Consider the following 22,423-nt stretch of genomic DNA (forward strand, 5'->3'; position numbering starts at 1 on the left):
GTCTTTTATAGAAATATACAACACCTGCTACAACCAGTGTTATTACAGACATTACTAGCAGAACAATTTCTGTGCAGAACAGAGATTGTTGGTAAAAACCTTCCAGTGACTGGAGAAAAACAGATTGTAGGTAACGTAATGTTAGCTGAGCCTCCAGCTCCCTGCAGGACGGCCTCTGAAACCCTAAAGGACAAATGGACAGAAAGGTCAAGGACACAGTATTAAATAATTACACATCTCATGCAGTGAGGTGCTGTTCACCTGCTCCTCCACACAAATGTCTAACGAGCCAATCAGAGGCCAGCAACTCAATGCGTTCATGTTAAAGTTCAAGCTGAGCATCAAACAGGGAGGGAAGGTGAAAAGTGACTTTGGTGGTTGGTGCTGGACTGTTGATTCAAATATCCAGTAAGGAGCGAACCAAACATCAGATCGAAGTGTTGCTTGTAGAGCAGCTGCATTGTTTTCAACCTAAAAATCAGCCAAAGCTGCGTGATCCCACCTTGATCAGATCTACGTCACAGGGAGGATTCAGCCAAAGTGGACAGGTATGTGTGTGGGGGTCTTAGTGGCTGCTCTGTCCACAGGGTGGCAGCAGTGTATCCCGGATAGAGACCTGCAGCTAAAAACTGGAGGGTGGAACTTTTTTTCTGAAATCATTGATTTGTGTCGTTTATCATTTCATATTTAAAACTTCCGGTGAGCTGCCGCTGCCTCCCAGCCCGGTTCCTGCTGAGGGGACACGGTTAAATGGAAACCCCTCCCCCCAGTGACGCGTGTGTGTTGCTGTAATAGATACTGAGTGTGTGCGTGTGTGACTGTGTGTGTGTGAGTGTGTGTGTCTGTGAGTGCGCGCGCACCTTGTCTGGGTGTGTCCCTCTAAAAGCAGCAGCAGGTACTGCCGCACTTTTCGTCTCTTTCACTGCTGGGAAGACTTGAACCGTCCGGAATGGATCTGTTCAGCTTGAAGCCGCTTCTGTTTCTGCTCTCTGTGCTCGGTGAGAACTTATTCATCTGTGTGTGTGTGTGTGTGTGTGTGTGTGTGTGTGTGTGTGTGTGTGTGTGTGTGTGTGATTTACTGCAGACGGGACTGACGAACTACTGGAAATAAATGGCTTTGTTAAGTTTGCGCACGGATCTGTGGTTGTAACCTGTGTCATGTGGAGGCACATTAAATCAGAGACATTACTTATTTCTTATTTCCCACAGTCACTAAACTTTTCCTCCTACATTTGAATGTCTCTGAGATGCTCCTGCACTAACCTGTCCTTCCCTCCTCTTCCTCAGGATGCTGCGTGGGACAGGGCATTCTGCCGCCCGGTCCACTGGACGCAATTCTGGGGAGAAATGTCACATTCCCGACCCTTCTGACCAACCCCGTTTACGACTTCATCGTCTGGAACTTCAACAACGGGGAAGATCAGGTGAACGTTGCCACCCTCAGTCAGTCCGGGCTGAGGGTGGCAAAACCTTACGAGGGGAGAGTGGCGGTGAACAAGACCAACGGCGGCCTGATGCTGAGCTCCGTGAAGCTGGAGGACAGCGGGGATTACAGCATCAGCATCCTATCAAATGACAGGGAAACTGAAACCGAGGACTTAAAGCTCCGCGTCCTGAGTGAGTTTCAAACAGTTTTGCTTGTGTCCATTTCAGTTACAACAGCATGAGGCCACGGAGTCTTGAATAAAGTGATAATCTGTGAATCGAAAATGCTCCTGCTGAGTCCAAAAGGTCCCAGAGGAGCGTTGGCTCCAGTAGTTTGGGCTTTGAACGCCTCATTGAAGCTATTACACACACACACACTTGTTATGTTTTCCAATGGAGTCTGGTGCAGTGCAAGGCACCGGCCACACCTTGTCCTACAGGAGTGGAGCCCAGGAGTCCAGTGCCACTAAAGCCAGCACAGTCTAACACGTTTACCACTTCAGCCCCAGTGATCCAGGAGCCTCCTCACTGCCGCAGGCTGTGTTTGAGGAGCATTTTGTGAGCAGTGTCACCGATGTAAGAGGGAAAACAACAGATCCTCAGAGCCAGTGCTGAGGTTCTTAGGCTCTGCTGGAAGGGTGCGGCTCCTGTTGCTGCACTCACACGAGGCTTTCACAGCCTTCAAAATGAAACACACACAGGAAATCCAGAAACAAATCCCATTCTGCACATTTAAAGATTCGGTCCCATTACAAAATTTAGTTTTGAATGTGTTTTCTAATCAAGGACTGTGTTCAGGGAGACCAATGAAGAAAGTGCAACATTTCAGAGGAGAAACTAAAACCAGACACAGCAAATGATGCCGATACTAATATTTCCTCATGTATATTATTACTACAACCACAACTCACACGCTATAGTTTCAGACAGACGTTTATGTCCTAACATCTCATAGCTGATCTCTTCACCAACAAACCAAACATCTCTGTTAGTTAGAGAAGACATGAGAGGAACTCACGTGCCACTTTTAACATATGCTGTAGAAATATTCAGGTGAGAGCATATGTGACCAGTTCTGCTTCATCTGATAAATAAACTATGGAAGTTTGCTCTGCAGCTCATCTGTATTATTATTATTATTATTAGTATTGTGGCACGTTATCGTGACCAGGATCCACAGTTCGGTTTGTATTCACTTCACCCGCCTCTTGACTCATGTGTTTCATCACACGTGTCTGTTCCACCTCTGGCTGTGGTTGAAGAAAAGCCTCAGAGACAAAAACACACCGTGCAGCTGTTTTAGGGAACCTTCATTCCAAAGATGTAAGTTGTCAGCAGCAACCAGTGGGTTTGGACACTGAACGCAGTATTTTCAGTCCTCTTAGCGGTTGCACAGGTAGCCAGGACGTGTCCACACGGTGAGCTGTGTTTGTTACAGCACACACCCACTGATTCACACCGAGTGACCTAAATACTAATGAACTTACACAATGCAGGGCTACAGCTAGTGTCAGTGACCACACATTCATCTGCTTCTGAGTGTGTGTTTGTGATGAATGTAGAAAATGGTGAACGTTTAGAAAGAAATGTGACAAATACTCATCAAAGTGGCCCAGTAATGAACAGCCGTGATGTGGAAGAAAAGCAGCGGTTCCACCCATTTGAGAAGCTGGAACTAACAAATGTTTGATGAATACAAACAAAATGCTGATTTCTTTTCTACTGATTGATTAATTGAGCAGTTGCGTGATTATCACAGCCGTCAACTGTCCACTTGTTCCAAAGCCACAATCAGCTCTGATAATGAAACGTCTCCCATCAGACGTGTGTCAGCTCTGTGATGTCACATTAAATCTTTATTTATCTAAGGAAGGTTAACAGTGGGGCGTGCAGGCTTTTCCCAGCATGTCCTCTGTCATTAGTACAGTAACACTCAGGTATCTAGGAGGACAAACACAGCGCCGTCTCCTGCTGAGACATCACAGTAAAGAGGATCCTAAATGTCCCTGCAAGGCTCTTTTTTTTTTTTTTTTTTCAGACGTTAGACAAACTGAACCTCTCTCTGGACGGACTGACCACAGCCTGAACAGGTTACCGCTCCTTCACATTGTTCCACACAAACCTCATGTTGCCTAATCATCAGCAAACAGCCGGCACATTTAGAGCTGAAGCTCCAGGATTATTGAGAACGAGTCCAGCAGGTCTAGTTGCTGCGATTTCTTCGTTCCCTCCATTCAGATGTACATGGAGGTTAAAACGGCCTGAGGCGAACTGCGTGTTTAATCACACTACCATTCATCGCTCGTTTGTTACAGGACTTAATCTGCAGAAACCACAGCTTTAGTAACAAAGGAAAAGTCAACGCTAAACCAACTGTACAGTGACTATTTGACATCTGGAGTTTTAGTGGCATTTTGTTCTGTTGGTTGGTTTGGACTCATTCTTTACCTTTGACATGGAGAAAAGTGCAGGTATTTGTCTTTGCACAGCACTGTTTGATAGCACAAAGGCTAATGAGATATTCAAGACCTTGTAAAACACAGAGCTGTTAGTCACTAACTGTTAATGCAAAGAGTAAATCACTCTTTTACTCTCAATTACTCTCTCAGCACTTTGAGCAACTATTTACTTCTTATGTCAAACTCGCAGAACAAAATAACATTCCTACTCATTCTATTCAGTTTTTTTTTTAGTTATGTGTTTATTCTTCATCTGAATCAAACTGTTCATTTAACACGGTTAATCACTGCGCTAATGCAAAGCAATGTCCCCACAGAGCCGGTGTCTGATGTCGTCATCACGTCCAACCTGCCTGAGGCGATCGAATACAACAGCACCGTGGTTCTTAACTGCTCTGCCAAAGGCTCCTTCCTCAAGTTCTCGTGGACCAACGGCACCACGGCCATCGTTGCCGACGGCAATAGACTCACGCTGAAATCGGTCAGTTACTTTTCTGTAAAGAATGTGCAGAATCGACTCGTTTCTGTGTTCGTTTGTGTGTAACGTGAGTATTTCCCGCATCACAGGACGAAGCGTCCAGTACGCTGACCATCACAGGAGTCCTCAGGACAGACCTAGTTGGTCCCATTGTCTGCACAGCTGCTAACAACCTGCAGAGTTACAGTAGTGCTCCCTTCAACCTCACTGTGTACTGTGAGTACTGAAGGTTTTCTGCGTCCTCTGACGACACAGAGACAAACTCCGTGTCCACGTATCTGCTTCTTTAGCTTCTTAGCCAACATCTGCTTATGTAGCTGCTCCTATCTCTGAGAACTTGATGGGACAAACCTCATTTTTGTTCTGTTCTCTCTTGTCATTTGTTGGCACTGAGACATTTGCAACAAGTTAATAGACACTGATACACTATAATAACCAGGCCAATCAATTCTTCTTACACCATTTTTGTAATTTAACTGCCAGTTAGAGGATGATGCCATTTCTGTTTACCCACATTCATTTATTTACTCTAAGGTATTAGTCTTTCACTGTATGAAAAGCCGCACTTGAATCAGCTTCTCACCTGATGGACAACATAGAAGGTCAAACCTTTACACCTCAATTGGTCGTTTGTTAGAGGTTAATTGGTTTTTGTGCCATATGAAATGAATACCTGGACTTTTATTTCCTGGGTCTTAAACTTGGTCAGAATCCTGAAACCCATGAGTATCTGAACAGTTTTGTAGCCGCGCGTAAGTGTGTGTGTGTGTGTGTGTGTGTGTGTGTGTGTGTGGCGCTCCCTCTCACACTAAAACCACAATGTGTACACAACGGCCGGCACTTCCTCTCCTTCCCCATGACTAACCTGAAAGGCAGTAAAACCACAATGACCACTGGTTAACCCTGTTATTAATTAATCAAACCTGAACAAGCCAGATGAGGGGTTTTATCTGGTGGGGTGACAGATTTAGTGAAAAGCAGGTGGCTTGTACGATGTAGAAGAAATCAGATTTGAAATGGACTCTTAACTTTCTATTAAAGCCTAATTTGATGTAGTAATGCTGCCTTCACGTAAATAACATGAGTGTGTCTCCACAGATGGACCTGATGCCGTCTCCATCAGCCCAACAAACGTTCCCCCGTTTATCAGATCTGACTCTGACTACAACCTGTCCTGTTCGGCCGTGTCCAGCCGCCCCCCCGCCACCTTGATCTGGTACCACAGCCAGCAGAAGATGGAGGGTATAGGTGCTGTGCTCACTCTGAAAGCAATCAAAGATCTTGGATTAGGGATGCAAGTGGAAAACTACACCTGCACAGCCACCAATGCCAAAACCCTGCGTGTCATCTCCTCCCCCACTGTTTCCTTCGCTGTGATGGGTGAGTAATGTGGCTGAGCTGTCTCAGAGACATCTTTGTGGTTAGAATGATGAACTGCAGCATGATGTCGTCACAGGTTTGTTTCCTGCAGCAGCTTTCTGCTTGATGGTGAAAGTGTCAGATGTTTGTTTTTTTACTGTCAGGCGTCATGTTGGTGAGGAGTTTGCATGACGTTCTGGGCACCTAGAATTTGATTTGACAGCTACAACCTGTTTTGCTTGGCTAGGAAATGTTTCTGCACCATTTTAGTCCAGATTGAAATGTCTCAGCAACTATCAAATGAAAAATAAGAGTTTATTCATGGTTTCCTGTCAATGTATTTAAGGATCCATCAGCTCTTCCTGTTTGTGGTATTTACAGAAATATCTCTACAGCTGTGAGATGGAATGTGGTTCCAACATACTTGTTCCCCTTTCGATGATTTTGACAAAATGACATCAATTGTTACCGATGAGCCTGTTTGTGTGCAGAGTTTATTTATAGCAGCCTGATGTCACGTGCATGTGATTTCTTGAAGGTAAACACAGTAGGTGGTTGTGTGTAGGCCAGAGGCTGCAGATTTAGAAACACACATGATGATGTGCTGCAGGAACAAATGAACTAAGAGGGAGGATCCATTACAGAGCCTTATGCTGGCTGATTACAGTAATAATGCTATTGGTTAAATGCTAATTGAAATGCGTCTGTAAGTGTTCAAATAAAGCTGTTAGCAGTAAAGGGATGTGGTTCCAGGAACAGGCGTCTATTCTGAGCTCTGACATGTTTTCCACCCAAATACCAGCAGCTCGATTTGTGCTGCTTCGTCATTATGAACCTCCTCCTCTTTGTCCTTTCCTCCCACATGTGCACCTAAACAGCCCCATGAATTAAGATCAGTGAGGGGTGGGAGGGGGGAGGGGGGGTTCTGGCCTCAGGCACAGATCAGTTCATCTGTAAAAGTGATGAAGACTTAATATTTAGCCTAATATTTTGAAATGCTTTACGTAATGTCCAGACAATTGACATAAAAAACAGATGAGTGCAAACATGCACATTAGTACATGTAGAGTTAATAAAAGTAAACGAGGCAAAAGTTCACAGGAAGCAACAGTCGTCAGAACAGAACAGACATGTTCTCATTCTGATTTACCTCGGAGACGGGACACAGTTAAATGGACGCGCATTAGTCACAGTCACTGCCTGGGACACCTCAGTAAATACAGGCTGTAGTCACCCACATCATCACAGTTTTTACCCGTGAGGTGTTCGACAAAATAGCTGCAGCAGAGGAACCTGTGCTGTCTGTAATTACTGCCAAGGAACTGTGGTGTTGTTTTGAAGTTGGCCACATACCGTGTGTGTGTGTGTGTGTGTGTGTGTGTGTGTGTGTGTGTGTGTGTGTGTGTGTGTGTGTGTGTGACCTGCTGGTTTGGAGGATGGTTTTACATTTGCCCTAAGGAGAGTTTCTGTGTGATAACAGACAGGGGGAGGAGGGGGAGGAGGGGGAGTTTGCATGAATGGGACAAGTCAGTTAGTTAAAGTGTGTGATTAGCAACATTACAGTAGCAGAAAGGAGGAGGACAATCGTCCCCTGGTTAAAGACAAGACACACTTGCTGAGGGAGACACTGTGCTTGTTTGTGTCTCGTGTCATGTTGAGTGCGCTGTATTTCAGATTTTGTCTCTCAGTTTTGTTTAGAACTTGGGTTTTATGTTCAAGACCTTAAAACAGAATCTTTAGTCCTCATCTGCACGATGAGCAGAACCTTTATTACACTATTCTATAGCAATGAAATGAAGGACAAAGAATAAAACCTTTCTCCTGGTGCCCACAGATCCCATCTCGGGTGCTGTAATCTCCGGCCCGTCCACTACCCTCATCGCTGGGAACAGCACGGCCAACCTCAGCTGTCAGGCGGCAGTGGGCTCCGTGAGCAAAAGAGTCTGGCTGAAACAAGACAAACCTCTGACCGCCAGCGCCCGACTGGTGTTCTCCAACGACAGCAGCTCTTTGGTAATCAACCCGGTGCAGAAAGAGGACTTCGGCGAGTACAAGTGTGAGCTGGAGAACGCGGTCAGCAGAGACAAAGCCCTCTACAAGCTGCTGGTGAACTGTGAGTGTTTGTTTTGCTGAGAGACGCGAACATGTGGTGGCGAAAGTGTCGTCAGGGTTTATGGTTTTACATTCTGATGCTCTGTTTGTGCTGTCAGTGATTGATTTTGTTTGTTTTTTTATAGCGCTTTTATCACGACATTTATTAAGAGGTCCCTGCAAAGGCTTTAAATTCAGATAAACATCACTAAGCATATAGAGTTTGTCTGTGTCATAAACATTAGGTAAATATCAACTCGGATATGCTGCATCCTTTGCCAGGCGCTAACGATCTGACTAGTTCTGGAAACTGAGGAGTGTTTTTGAACTTTGCTCAGAACTAAACAAACTAATGCTGATGTTACTACTAAACCTGCATAATGACCCTCCTTCCTTTGTCGTGTGCAGTTGGGCCTGAAGAAGCCAAGGTGACGGGTAAAAACAAGGTCGAGGTGAACCAGCCTGTGACATTCAGCTGCTCCGCTGAGTCCGTCCCTCCCGCCAACTTCACATGGAGGTTTAACGGTACCGTGACCGATGTCAAAACGCCGCAGTACGTCATCAACTTGGCTGCCGCAGCAAACAGCGGGATTTACACATGTGAGGCGTATAACAATGTCACCGGCAAGACCACCACGGGCACCATCACCCTGTCTGTCTACGGTAAGATTCCAGTCAATGAGTGCATGAACTGATTAGCTGTTCTCAACCCTGAATCAACTTTAAGTTCAACTGATCAGATCTTGCTGTTAGAAAATAACCAGTCAGCTGCAGCTTCAATAAACTTCTGTTTTCATTCAGTTGACGATCAACCTGCCGACACACTGCAGAAGACAAAACCGTTTGTCTTACATCATCTCACATCTTAAAAGACCTGTTCATAATTCTGCACAAGTGTTTTCATTGTCTCAACCATAACATGAGGTTAATGCTGATGTTATTGTGCTGCCAAGGTAAATGTTACCTACGTGTTAACTTAGGCGTCTCACCATCCACCCATTGACACCATCAATAGACTTTTTGTTATTCGTACGAGCAACAAAAAAAAGAGTTTTTTAACGCAAAAATGTCTGACTGTAAACGTTACTGTATATAGAGCTTTTTATTCACTTGATCCAGCAGCAACATAGGCGCCTCCTGACTGTCCCGTGGTGGAACGTGATGCATGATGCTTCACACAGTCAGTCACGTAGATCTGTAGATTATGAGCTGTAATAAATACAAATAATCACTGCTGCAGTTACTCCCTACACCACCAGCTAAAATCAGACTGAGTCACATATTCATTTCCTGTGGGTGGTTTAAGTTCTGGTCTGTGTCCGAACTGAACAATTATTAGCTCGTATTCACATTAGAACAACTGTTTTGTTCATTAAATACAGATGCCAGAAGATTTAAACCTGAGAAAACCAGATCATGATTCGAAATTAAAATTGAATTTACATGAATGTTTTCCCTCTTAACATTATAAACCTTTGGTTGTTTTTATAGACAAGGGAACAATGCCACCAGATGGTCTCTCAGACGGCGCCATCGCTGGAATCGCCATTGCCATCCTCGTCGCCGTCGGTGTCGCTCTTGCCTTAACCCTGTACTGCCGGCAGAAAGTACCGTAAGTACTCTTCTCTCTAAAGTCTTCTCTCTGGTTTCGGCAGTGACAGCTGTTGATCTGCTGGATCCCAGTGGCGTGAACTCGAGTTCTCACAGTCTGGCTTTGGTAGGCAGGTAAACTTAGTGTCTGAGGTTTGAAAGTGCGAATAGAAACGAGGCTTTTTAAGGGTCAGGTCCTGGGAAAACCTGTTCTTTATTGTCCACACACAGAGACCTATTAACAGTGGGTGACGTCAAGACGCTTTAGTGAACACGACACCATCACGTAGTATTCAGCTTCCTAAACTCTTGTTTTAAGTCAAACAGCAACATTTTGCTGAACCTCACCATGATTATTTAGTACCTAAACCCTGTCAAGCTGCTGGGTTTGCACAGCTGTAATCTGGCATTTTCAGCTGTTTAGGATAAGAACTTTCCACCGAGGTTTAGTAATCATGAATACTGAATTACTATGTTCAGGTTGAGACGAAATTGTCAAGAGGATGTGTGGATCATTTTCTCACGTTTGTTGTTAGGCAGCATAAGTTGATGGTCTTAATTGCGGGATTTCTCTTCAAAAAACTCCAAAATGTTCAAGTGCGGAGCTTTTTGAGACTGAAAGCCTGACAAGCACCTGCATGTGAAGGAACATTACATTTTTCATTCAGTAATAACCGAATAACTTAGTTAATAAATTGCTGCATGTTTCTTGAAATTCCAAAAGCAATAATAACTTTACGCAGTGAGTGAAGCCTTTGCACCAGATGTTGAACCTGGACCTGATGTCGGTGATAAGGTCTCGGCTTATGGTCTGTGTTGGGTGGGGCTGAGTTCTGGAGGTTTGTTCAGAGGGACACTGTCGTGTTGAAACAGGAAAACAGTGGATGCAGGTTTGCATCTTTTCTTTTTTCATCAGTGTCTGCTGCTGTGTTCTTCCTACTTTCAAGCTTCACTGTTAAATTGACCTGTGCACTGTGCACTAAACACTAGGTGTGTGTGTGTGTGTGTGTCAGCAACATGTCTGTCATTTTCTTTGTGTCTCCACGTCCACTATCTCAGTCATGTCAGCCAATTCAAGGCCGTCCAGGAAATTCTCCTCATTCCTTTCACGCCTTGGCGTATTGCAACATGTTGATGACACACACACATACACATACACACTCACTCTGTGTGGCTGACACACCCTTCAACACGGCTGCAACTGTAACTGTCACCTTCGTCTGAAGTTCTTTTTAAAAATGTCTCAGAATGCAGTTCTTGTGTCCACGAGGCATCTTATTAAAAACAAAGCTTCAGGAAAATCTCTCCAGCACCGCAGGAAGCTATGAAGCACCTTTTGCTAAGTGTTTGACTTTGAGCAATAAAACCACTTGTTTAGTTCGCTTCAGACAAAGCGTCTCTCAGATCGTCTGGAACCACTTATCCACAGTGAAATTAAGGGGTTGGATGTGTCCGACTCTTTCAGAAAGCTAGGAAACGTTTCAGTCTGCATAGGTTCAGGCCAACGTGGACAGAAGGTGCTGGTGAGGCTGATGTTCTGTGATAAAAAGCTGCACAACAGCTACTAAACTGACTGACAGAGCAAACACGGTCCTTGTGTAGCCACGTAGCTGGAATATCAGGATTTTTCAGTGTCGAAAAACAAATTGAGATCCAATTTCTTTCAGAAAAATTGTTAGTGAGGACTCCACTGGATCCTCTCCCAAAAAGCGTTTAATCAAGATCTGCATTAAGGAACCGAGTGTGAGTATCTTTACTCACCTAAACAGCACAAGTGAAGCAACCCTGCACCACATCCCATCTGATTTCAACATGACAGGAAGCTCCCAGCCTGCAAAAAAAGAACAAATGGATGAGTCAGTGACAGATGCAGCCTCTGACATGCCAGGACCTTCCTGACTTTGGCTATTTGAAACCAGAAGCTCTCCTGCTCTCACAAAAGACTTATAAGCTAATGGCGAGAAAAACAGTTAGCAGTTGAACTAACTCACCTACTTCCTCGTTCTCAGACGCTCCTGCTGATTTGCCCTCGCAGCTGCTAAATTTGTTGGGTTTGCAGTGATAATGCATTATGTAGGAGCCAATCACTGATTAATATCCAGGTGAACTGGTTAATTATGGAGCAAAGAAAATGAAACGAGAGCTGAATCCTCATGTCTGGTTTACTCTGACCAACAAACCAAAAGCCAAAGAAAAGAGAAGTGTCATACAATCACACAGAAACCCAGCAGCTTTTCACATTTGAGAAAGTGAAACAGGAAAATTGATGCCGTTTCATAACCTCAGCTTGAGTGTTCTCTTTACCTAAAGAGAAGATTCTGCCACAATGTGCAGCTGAATCTTTGGGTGAACTGAGCGGAAAAGCTGAGGATGTGAAATGAGGTTGTTCACTGTTGGTTCTGGATCCATCTGTGTGCTCCTGGTGGTGGATGGACACGTGGAAGCGCCCAGTGTTGTGTAAAGGCCACTGCATGCGTATTTACAGAGCATTAGTTTGCAGCTTTGCCTCATTTGATTCAGTGATGATGAACTTGTGTGGCCTGTCCCAGTTGTGACATGAAAACATTTTTACATTTTATTAAGAGACGGCAAGAGTTAATTTTTCTTTTCTCATCAAGGAACAATGAGTAAGAGGACGGTTCGTAGGATTTGTCTCTGTGGGCGTGAAGCACTGCGCCCCCAGGCAGAACTGTGATGATCACACAATGCCACACAGGTCATCAGGTGTCAGGGAGCAGAGGTAGAGCAGGATAAGACTGATCGTCTTGTCAGTTCATCTTCATCGCTGTCATCGTCACTGTCAACACTGACACTGACGGCGGGGGGGGGCTTTGTTGGGGGAAGGATCCGGACTCTCAGACTGAAACCTCTGAGCCTTTGACAACTCAAGACTTAAGTGTTTCGGGCAGAGAGCAACAGGAGGGAGATGGGTTTCCTCCTAAATATATACACACACATTTGTGTTGTTTTGTAGACAGCAGCACGTCAGAACCTTTAAAGGGCAAAGAGGTCAGTCAGTTATCAGCCATCTGTAGAAATGAAACGCACATGGTCTGAGAGACATCCAGACAGCAGGGGATTCTGAAGAAAAGCCTTCGGGAGCGTTGACGGCTGAGATGAAGACACAGAATGACTTCAGGTCCTGACAGATGATCTGATACGGAGAACCTGTCGGGCTGGCGCTCGATTACACGTGTAGGTTATAGATGTTTCAGCAGCAAACGAGCTGCTAAAGTAGCAGTTATCAGCTACGGGGATGATTTTACCATCTTATTGTAGTTAAAAAATAAAAATGTGCAGTTTCTCCCCTGATTTAAGGAGGTCTGTCTCATCCCTGTGGCTGAGGCTTTTGTCCAATGAGAAATCATTTGTGTCCTCACGAACACCAACAGACAGACAGGGGTGACGGGGGGGATTGTTTTTTATAGCTGCACCGATCAAGGTGGATGATCGTGTTCACACCACCGCCACTTGATACACATCTGGTTTATACGGACAGGGAAAAGACAGGAACTCCCTCGAGCCAGCGCTTTTCATTGAAAGAAAAATGACCTCGCTGCGAAACAGCGTCTTTGTCCTAAAGATCTAAAGCTGAAACCGGTTGTCTTCAGGTCGAAGCGACACAGATGTTCACAAATCAAAAGAAAGATCTCGTCTGCGGATAATCAAACTGGAACCTGCATCCACGACCTCGAAGAGAGAAAATAAAGGACTTAGCAGGTTCGGCAGCTGCTGCAGCTGCAGACAGAACAGCCACCGGAAGAGTAAAGTCTCAACTTGTACGATGCAGTAAAAACACTTGCAAGAAGCTCATCGACCCGCATCTGAGGGAAACCGTGGAATTCATGTCGGGGGAAATAACTCAGGGCCAATGTTGGTCACAGACTCTGCACATTTGGAGTTAAAGTGTCTGTAAATGCAGATTTTCATATCATTTGGCCTAAAACTGAAACAGCTGTCACACCTCTGTGGCTGTTTAGCAGGTATATAAATAAAGATACAGTTAATTCCTTGATTCTTCAGCATCACCTGCTTAACAGAAACTGTACCGTATGTGAAACCTGAGAAAAGTTTAGACGCATCAACACTAAGAAATGAAGAAAATGACCTGCAGTACATGAAAATACATCACAGTGCATGAGGAAGTATCGAACATGTTCATGTCTTCAGTTTCACTTCAAGAAACTGCCTGCACAGACACACACGCGTCCTCGTCTCCAAGAATTAAGTGTGTGTGTGGTTTTTTGGTAAACACAGTCTGACTGCATTCCTTCACTCTTAGCTGTCAGTCACAGCCAGGAAGACACTCCCTCCTCCTCCTCCTCCTGCTCCTGCTCCTGCTCCTCCTCCTCCTCCTGCTGTGGTGGTGGTGGTGTGGGGAAGTGCTTGGGTGGATGCAACTGTATATGAAACATTTAAACCACAGTCACAATCCTTCAGACTCTCACCCTGTGTTAGGACATTAGTCTTTCTTTGTGCAGACTGTTGTTGAGGGAAAAATCTGCAAATTAAATGTATCAAAATTATTGTTTTGTCAAGATCTTACGCCAACTCTGATTATTATTTAGGGATCCCCAAAATTTTTCGGCCATGACAGTATCCAAACAAAATCTAAATCTGAGCTTAATAAACTGTTTTTAGGGACCAAGAGAAGGAAAGTTTAGAGGCGATAAATACGTTGCAGATAAATGTTTTACACTTCGCCCTCACATCTATCTTGTGACCCACAGGAAGAAATGCTCCACCTAAAAACACCAAGCAGCCTTTACCTGAGCTGAAAACGTTAAATCTCGGTAGAAACTTGACCATCGACCCACTGACCCATTGGGTGAATTTACTCATTTGCAGCTGAAGGAAAATCATTCTGAAACTCCAACAGATGCAAGAAGCACAACTTTGAATCTGAAATATGGAATCTGCTTATTGAGTTGGTTTATAATCTGAGGGGAACTTTACTTTGAAATTATTACAGGAAATCCTCTCACATACCACCAGTGCCGAGATGTTGAGTTTGATTTTTGTTTGTCGTGTTGCTTCAGTCTGTCAGAACCACTCAGACGTGCAGGAAAATGCTCAGATAAAATAGGAACTTTTCCTTCTGGAGCTTGAGCAGCAAACATGTCCTTAATCGCTCACACTCGTTTTCGTTTAGACATCCTCCTCCTCCTCCTTCATCTTCCTCTTGATGTTGCATTGTGAAGAACAAGCTGCCAGCTGGGAAAACCCGCTCACAGCCCTCACTCATAATTATAAACTAAATAATGAGGATTCTTTTTCCTTTTTTTTCTTTTTTTGAGACTGGCTCCACATCTTCCACCTAAGGTTATTGCCCCCAGAAATGCATCAAAGCATTTCCAACATTTCTGTTTCCATGACGTTGTCATTCAATGCAGAAAGATTCACTTATGAGACAAAGATGTTATAACTGATCTTAGACTGAGGGAAAGATGTGTTTGAGATTCTCGTCAACATCAAGCAGCTGATAGTTTTGGCCACACAGAGTCAAAAGGTCACAAACTGTGGCCTTAATATTAAAATATGAAAAATCATGATATGGCTTCCTCATGCTTCTGTAATGTTGCAAGTTGAAGTGGAGCCTGAGAGAACAGGAGATACAGGATGACTGAGTGTTAGGGAGGATGCACCCATGACACTGTGAACACTGTAAACTAGAGCTGCATGATATATTGTGTCGTCATGGTGATGTGCAATATTCACATTTGAGGACAAGCAATAGTGACACAAAATAGTGGTGCTATGTGTCATTATTTCAGAAACAAAAAAGGCAAACAGCCACAGCAATAACCTGCTCGTGTGTTCATAGAGCTGCTGCAAAAAGCTGGTGACTGAACCTGCACAAGCGCAATCACACCTTCGAAACTAAAGAAAGCGAACATGATGCGCTTTGTGCGTAGTGTTTGTTGCGCATCACTACAGTCTCGCCTCAGACACCAGTTCTTCCATAAGCCAGCTTCCATAGTGAGAGGTGTTCACTTGTCTTTCAACTACAAACTGAGCTACGTAAGTGGTGGTGGTGCGATGTGAGACTGTAAACTACTAGATTACAGTGCCCCCCCCTCCCCCCCCTCCCCATGGCACAGTTTATATGAATTTCACACTGGGTACGTTGTCATGTTGTATTTGTGAGGCGAACTGAGTCTTTGTTTTTGACATAATAAAGTGACAGTATGTTATTTGCTGACCCACAAAATGGTGTCTTCAGTGTTAAGATGTAGCCTGGAGTGATCAGGAAACTTTCACAGAAACTAAATCTCCGAGTGTTTTGTGCTAAACGTAACACAAAACAAGTTCTGAGACAATCAGTGAAGCGGCCTTTGAAATCCCGTTGGCCTCGAGCTCCGTTGTGTGTCTGAGAATGGACTGTCCTTTGTTTTCTACGGGAGCTGCTTTCTTTCTCAAACGAGGGTGAGGTTTGAGAGAATGGCAGGAATGTCACTGTCATGTCTGCACTCGTCTTCCTGCTGCTCTGTCCTTCTTATCTCTCTTTAACCCTGCAGTTTCTCTTTGGTTTTCTCCCATTCTGCCTGGTTTGCCTCCTCTTCTGTTTTTTTTCTTGCCAATCGAGCCGCCTCAAATTATTTGCCACCCATCTTCACTTGTTTCCCTAAAATTCCACACTCACGGCGGCAAACAGCTTATTTGTTTGGGCTCTGAAAGACAGACGTGCTTTCATGTGTCAAAGGGCTTTGAAGACTGTAAAAGAAGGAGGAAGTGGGGCTTAAAACGTGCAGGATCATAAATGAAACTGATTAAAAGGGAAAATCTTTGAAATTAAAGGGAGCCTGAGTAGCTTTGGATGAGGAATAACTCATTCTTCATTTTATCAATAAAAGCTCCACATAATGAATGTTTTCATTGCTTATACGTTTGCTTGCATGTGTTCAGGGTAAATGTGTATAAATTATTTATACAGAATTCGACGTTGCAGTTTTGCAGGATCCAAAGTGAGGTTTTGAAATGTTTATGTTGCTGGCAGTGACAAATGTTGAAATGTTTTGCTCTGTAGTCACCGTTAAAGCTCGTCCAGCTCTGATGGCTTCCAGCCCAGTAAATAAACTAGAAATGAGGAAGTGGAGTCACTGGACAAACAAGAAAAACAAACCTGTGACTCCGCCCCCGACCTGCCGGAGCCTCTCACCTGTTGGTTTTTGTCGCGTCTGCAGTCATGAAAACAGGACGTTTGTGAAGTCGATTCTGTTTCAGAAAAACAAGTGAATTAAGCCAAGGACGACTGGACCTGTACCAGGTGTCTTCATGGTGCAGGTTTAGGAGTCACGCTTTAGCTTGTAAAACATGTACCATTCAGTCCGGTTCCAGGTTTCAACTCTACACTGACAGGGAATTACAGGTTTCATGAACCTTTTCAAATTCCTGGGGGACTTTATTTTCCCACCACAGCCCTGCTTCTTCTCTTTCACATGGCTGAGCCAGGATATTTTGTCTGCTGCTGCTGATAAAAGCAGCTAAAAAAGATATCAGAGTTTCTGTGATAAGAGTCGACAAAGAGGCATTTTGAAGGATGGAGGCGGCTGTTTGCTTCTCTGACTCACCAAAGGCTAAAATCAGTACAACTTTTCCTCCTTTATTCTTGGACTGAGACCTGAGCTGTTTTCACATTTTACTCTGTAACCAATGCTTCCACTGATTTCTTCTTCTGCTCTTTAAATGACAGTTCACCTGTTCATCACTACTGTCAGGTCATTTTCAGCCCTTCATCCAGACCCTCAGAACCTAACCATTACTGCAATGACTCTTTTGATCACCGAATTAGCCATTAGCCATGAGAAACTGTTGACTTTTGTTTCATTTTTAAGAGCTGTTGTCTCACACCCAGGACACAAAATGCAGCAGTTTGATGGCAACGTTACAACAAAGAAGCTCGATACAAACTAAAACAATCCCATCTTCTGCACCACTTAGACTGTTAAGGGTTTCAGGGGCACAGGGTCAGTTTCTGGCTACTAAAACATAGGATTCAGCCTCATCTTCAGTGCTTCAACTGCCAACTGTTACTCTCACATTGTTTCATCACATCTGGAGCTTTTTATAGTTGTGTGCATGTGTGTTTTTCAAATCCACGTTTAAAGCATTAAAGAGCGTAAGATTTAGACCGTTCACCTTATTCTGTGCTGTGAAGTGGTTTGAGTGTGAAGAGGTTACATCATGCTGAAACAACAACGTGGCCTCATATTTGTTGTTATAGAAGTTGAATGTGGTTCATTCTCTGTGTTGGTACAGTGTGGAACCGTAAACTGTTTAGTTCCAGCTGATATCACAGATCTTGTGCAGCTCATCAGAGTGTCGGCAGAGACACTTCCGAACGAGGTCATCGGTCCTAATCTGTGTTTTCTGGTTTTTGTGTGTGTTTCAGGGTCGAGTCACCGTACTGAAGACGTCCCTGCACCACGTTGGTAAGTCTCTGAAAAACAAAACAGAAGGTATGAGGTGTCTTTACAGGTTTAACACAGGTTTTCTCTTTTGCCTTTTAAGCAGCAGGTATTGAGCTTTGCATTGTCAGTAACAGTGATAACAGGGTCCAAGCCCCCTCTAATATAGCCCCCTCTGACTGAGACACACAACATCTCAATGAGACAAACACATGGGTTTTAGTAATTTGTCTCTTTGGTGCTCGTGTTAAGTCCTTAATAATGCTCATGTATTTCATTTTTACACCGTCTCCGGTCATTTTGTGCCTCCTGAGTTCTGGGACATTCAAACTAGAAATAAGCAGAGTCCCACACCCCCCTCGTCCTGTCGGGACCCTGTCGGCACACAACCAGTGGTGGAGCTAAATAAGTTTGCAGAGTCTGAAAATAATGTGTTTTCCAGGACAGACGAGCTCAGAGCGCGTTAGAGCCCTCACACCCGAGGAATGAACGAGTGTGACAGTCAGTAATGTGCTGTGAAGGATCACTACTGTTACTAGGTTACCTGGACTTTAGTGGTCACTGACCGAGGAAACACACACTGTGTGTGTGTGTGTGTGTGTGTGTGTGTGTTACTTTAAGCAGTCACTGTTCAAACAACAGCTACCAAGGCTCCACTTGGTCGAGCAAACAAAGCCTGAAGGGTGTGTGTGTGTGTGTGTGTGTGTGTGTGTGTAAGCAGGGTCACTTTCTTGCTGTGTGTAAAGTGTAGTTCCGTGTTGACTGTTTAAAGTGGAGCCCTGCAGCTTTTTGCTCACTTGTCTTTGACATCCCGACATGTGATGACGGACAAGGCTCGAATCTGAAACTGGACGAGAGCAGATTCTGTGCTCAGCTCTGAGTTTAATTTCACTGCCAAATATGATAGAAGTTAAAAAATATATGAATGCATGTCAGACACAGGAAGGTACCACACACTGCATCACATGACCTGAAGTGCAAACTGTTCATATTGTCCCACTGAAAGTTCTGACATTTTCTCCCACTGTAATGACAGTAAGAATAATTTCTGCAGTGGCTGAAAATCAGATTTAGAAAATATAAAATTTTTAAAAAGTTATTCTGCAGTTGAACATACGTTAACACATGAATCAATTTTTCCATAATCATACGTTTGTTGTTTATGATCAGAACAAACTGGGAGCGTCACTGAAGAGAAGGTTTCGAATTTCTTTCCTCATTAAACATTTACAGTGTGAGGATACTTTGTTCAGGTCTCATCAATAATTTGTCTCTTCGGATGTTTGGAGTCTCTCAGTCTCTGACAACATCCACCACAGAATAATGGAGTTTTTTATTAGATGAGGAGACAAACTGAAACTACTGAAGCTACTTTTCTGCATTTTCTTTAAAAACTATTAATGCTATTTAATAATCTGTCTGTTTAAATAAAACTGTCGAACTTCATTAAATTAGTGTCCTCATGTCTTTTCCTTCGTTCTTTAGGGGACTCCGGCCCAAACATCCGACCGTTTTGTTTTCCCATCATCCCCCTCTGCAGGACAAGTTGGACACAGCTGGTTTCCTGTGAAGCCCTTTGACAAAACCATCATCACTGTCTGTCCCAACAAGGACAGTGGACACTTGATTTAACTCAAATGATGGATTCTCTCAGAACTTGGATTATTACCTTCATTTTTATTCATTTATTTTTTTTTTAACATTTTACTTCTAACCTGTTTTCACCTTCACGCCACAAACTTGCCGCCGTCACCAGATCGTCGCCTCCTCTCCCTCTTCGTTGTCCTGTTAACAAAGGTGGCCGTCCACTTTTTGTCTGGCTCGTCACTTCAGAGGGAAACTCTGTGGCGTGGAGCCGTTTCAGCTGACAGTTACGATGAATGACTCTCTTTATTCAGCTGGAAACCTGAGAACACACACACACACACACACACACAGGCCACACACAGCGATGTTCAGGCCTCTGGTTCTGACGTCTGATTAGCATCTGATTAAACTTCAGTGGTTGATCTTAGTGGAGTTTGCCCGATGTGGGAGACTTCAAGTGCAGTGAAGCATTTCGAAGTAAAGTTTTAGATTCTTCTGAGCGCTCGACACGTTAGTGGAGAACAACACACCTGCTGAGGACACCTGCTTAGAAACATGTCTACTGCACAGCTTTATTAACATTCCTCTCCTTCTCCAGCTGCTTCTCTAACTCAACGTCCTAAACAAACTCATTCAGCTGCAATGAGGTTTCGGTTAAAAAGTCCTAAAGGAAACAGTTGGTGCATCAACGTATGATTGACAGTTTTTGTGACATACCCCCCTCATAAAAACTCCAGATTGTGACACTGTCATGTGAGCAACAATGCAAAACCAGATTTTACAATATAACAATGAGTAATGATCTGATTTTGACAGCCACAAAGTTCATCCGTAAACAAACAGTAAATGTTAATAATAAAATAATGTTTTAGTTATGAAATTCCACACACGTGGAATCACAGAAACCCTTTGTTTGTCATAGCTGCAGACATGATTCCTGCTGAACTGAGCTTCTAGTCAGTTGAACCTGTAATTCCAGGTTAGATTTATGTGAAAGATCAGCACTGTTACTATGGTTACCTGCAGGTCGATTTACCTGCAGTGGGTGGTTTACCTGTAATATCTGTCAGTTTGGGATCAACTGTCTTTAGCATTAGCAGCACCCACTTTTCCTTCAGCACAGTGTGTTAATGAGGAGCTCGTCCACCTCAGGTGTCGCACAGGTAAACTGGTCGTTTAGGTAGATTTTGGTAATTAGTAAAGTCATGAATCAGGTTTAGATTTGAAAACCGGAAAAAAGTTGAACAGTTACAGGAAGTGAGTAAGGAGGTCGTGTGAGTCATACAGTGTCACTGTCAGCCAATCACAGCGAAGCACAGTGAAAATGTTGTTGTTGTTTTTTTTATTCATTGGATTTTCCTGGTCCCGGAGGAGCTAACAGCTATTTCTGCATCGTGCGAAGAAATATCTGATGTTTCTAAATAACCTTAGTGAACTTTTATGACCTTTTTTAATTGTTACGAACCCGTTAGTGCTCTAAGATTAAAAAAAAACAATTTAGGAAAAAAAATGCTTTTAAAGAATTTTTATCCAACTATATAGTGATATTGCAAGTTTAAATCCCAAACTACTCGTGCTTTAATATCTGCTGTGCAAATCATAAATGCTCTGCACCTATACTTCTTTTCTACCTAGTGTCACTTCTTCCGCCTTCTTTACCGTCCTGGGATCCTCTTTACGGTTTGTTTAAATTCAGCCTCCATTGTCTTCTGAGGGAAGCGGACGAGATTCAACAGGCAGGGACGAAGACCGAGAACAAAGGGAAGACAGAAAAGGGCGTGAAGGGCTTTGTGGGCTGTGACCACTTTGAGTTTTGGAGGGAAAGTTTGAGGCTCATCAGGGCGAATTTTACCAAAACAATTTTACACACACACACACACACACACAAAAAAAAAAAAAAAACGCAAATGGATAGAAATTCTAGCTGCGCTGGTTAAAAACACAGCTGCCATGTGAGAGTCTGAAGATGTGAAAGAAATCAAACCACTTTTTATTATTTAAATTTCAGCATTTAGCCGGATCACTCGTCTTTTTCTGAGTATTTTATAATCAGACCTCAGATGATTAATGCTGCGCTATGAACTGGTTGATGATTTGATTTTTGTTGCATGTGTGTGTGTGTGCGAGATCTCAGACGTCCACATGCACTGATCTCCAGTGAGAAAAGTATTTATTTAGTGAAAAGCGTTTAATAACTGGAGCTGAAGATCATAGCTGGTCTGCAGATCACACTTTTTTTTTTTTCTTCAGTTTGTGCGTTTTCTCCAAACCCTGTGCTCGAAATCGCACACACTTCAACATTCAAACCATCTGAAAGGCAGCGTGTCCAGTTTGTGACGACACACAGCACAGAATGTACAGAAAATAACATGTAGATATTTGTTATCTGAACCTTGATGCCTGGAAGTGAAAGTGCCCTCACTGTAAATATGACAATGTCTACACTGTAAACTGTTTTTTTTTTGTTTTTGATTATATGTGGGGTTTTAATTCTTATGATTTATTATTTTTTTATTGTTTACAAAAACTGTCTCACCTCATTAACATTCCTGTGCAAGTCCCCAAGGTGAAATTCATGTGTAACAGCTTTGTAAAGCCATAAAAGATTTGGAAATATTTTCCTAAAGTTGTCTATTGTTTTTTTTTTTTGTTTTTTTGTTTTTGTATTTCCACTGTGTCTCCTTCATAGAAGAAAACGACCAATCAGAGGCTGTGTAGTTTCAAACCGACCTATCACAAGTAAGAAGCAACAGTTTACTTTGAAATAGTGTCTGAGCCACAGCCAAGGGGTTTAGAGGAGGAGGAGGAGGAGGAGGAGGGGGTGTCTTTCATCACCTGCCACGCCTCATCTCCAGGACTCTGGAAAACACACATCAGTAACAACACACACTCCTTGCCACATTTCCACACACTGACTTTTAATGAACATAATACACAGTGCGTATTTCGTCTTATTCATGTCCATTAAAACCTGGGACTGTCCACTAATGAATGAGCACAATCTGCTTTAACCAGAACACATCACA

At 43.5% G+C, this 22,423-nt stretch overlaps 1 protein-coding gene across 1 annotated transcript; it reads left to right on the top strand.

The window, feature by feature from the left end:
• Positions 1 to 841: 841 nt before the first annotated feature.
• On the top strand, positions 842 to 22,023 carry si:ch211-264f5.6 (carcinoembryonic antigen-related cell adhesion molecule 20). The gene is made up of 10 exons (XM_067476923.1): positions 842 to 998; positions 1,288 to 1,617; positions 4,202 to 4,365; positions 4,452 to 4,578; positions 5,461 to 5,742; positions 7,556 to 7,834; positions 8,221 to 8,475; positions 9,304 to 9,424; positions 17,795 to 17,834; positions 19,296 to 22,023. Exons 1-9 carry the CDS (start codon positions 950 to 952, stop codon positions 17,811 to 17,813), a joined length of 1,626 nt encoding a protein of 541 aa, XP_067333024.1. The 5' UTR covers positions 842 to 949; the 3' UTR covers positions 17,814 to 17,834; positions 19,296 to 22,023.
• Positions 22,024 to 22,423: the final 400 nt, after the last annotated feature.

The sequence above is a fragment of the Channa argus genome, chromosome 1 (assembly GCF_033026475.1).
Source record: "Channa argus isolate prfri chromosome 1, Channa argus male v1.0, whole genome shotgun sequence".
NCBI lineage: Eukaryota > Metazoa > Chordata > Actinopteri > Anabantiformes > Channidae > Channa > Channa argus.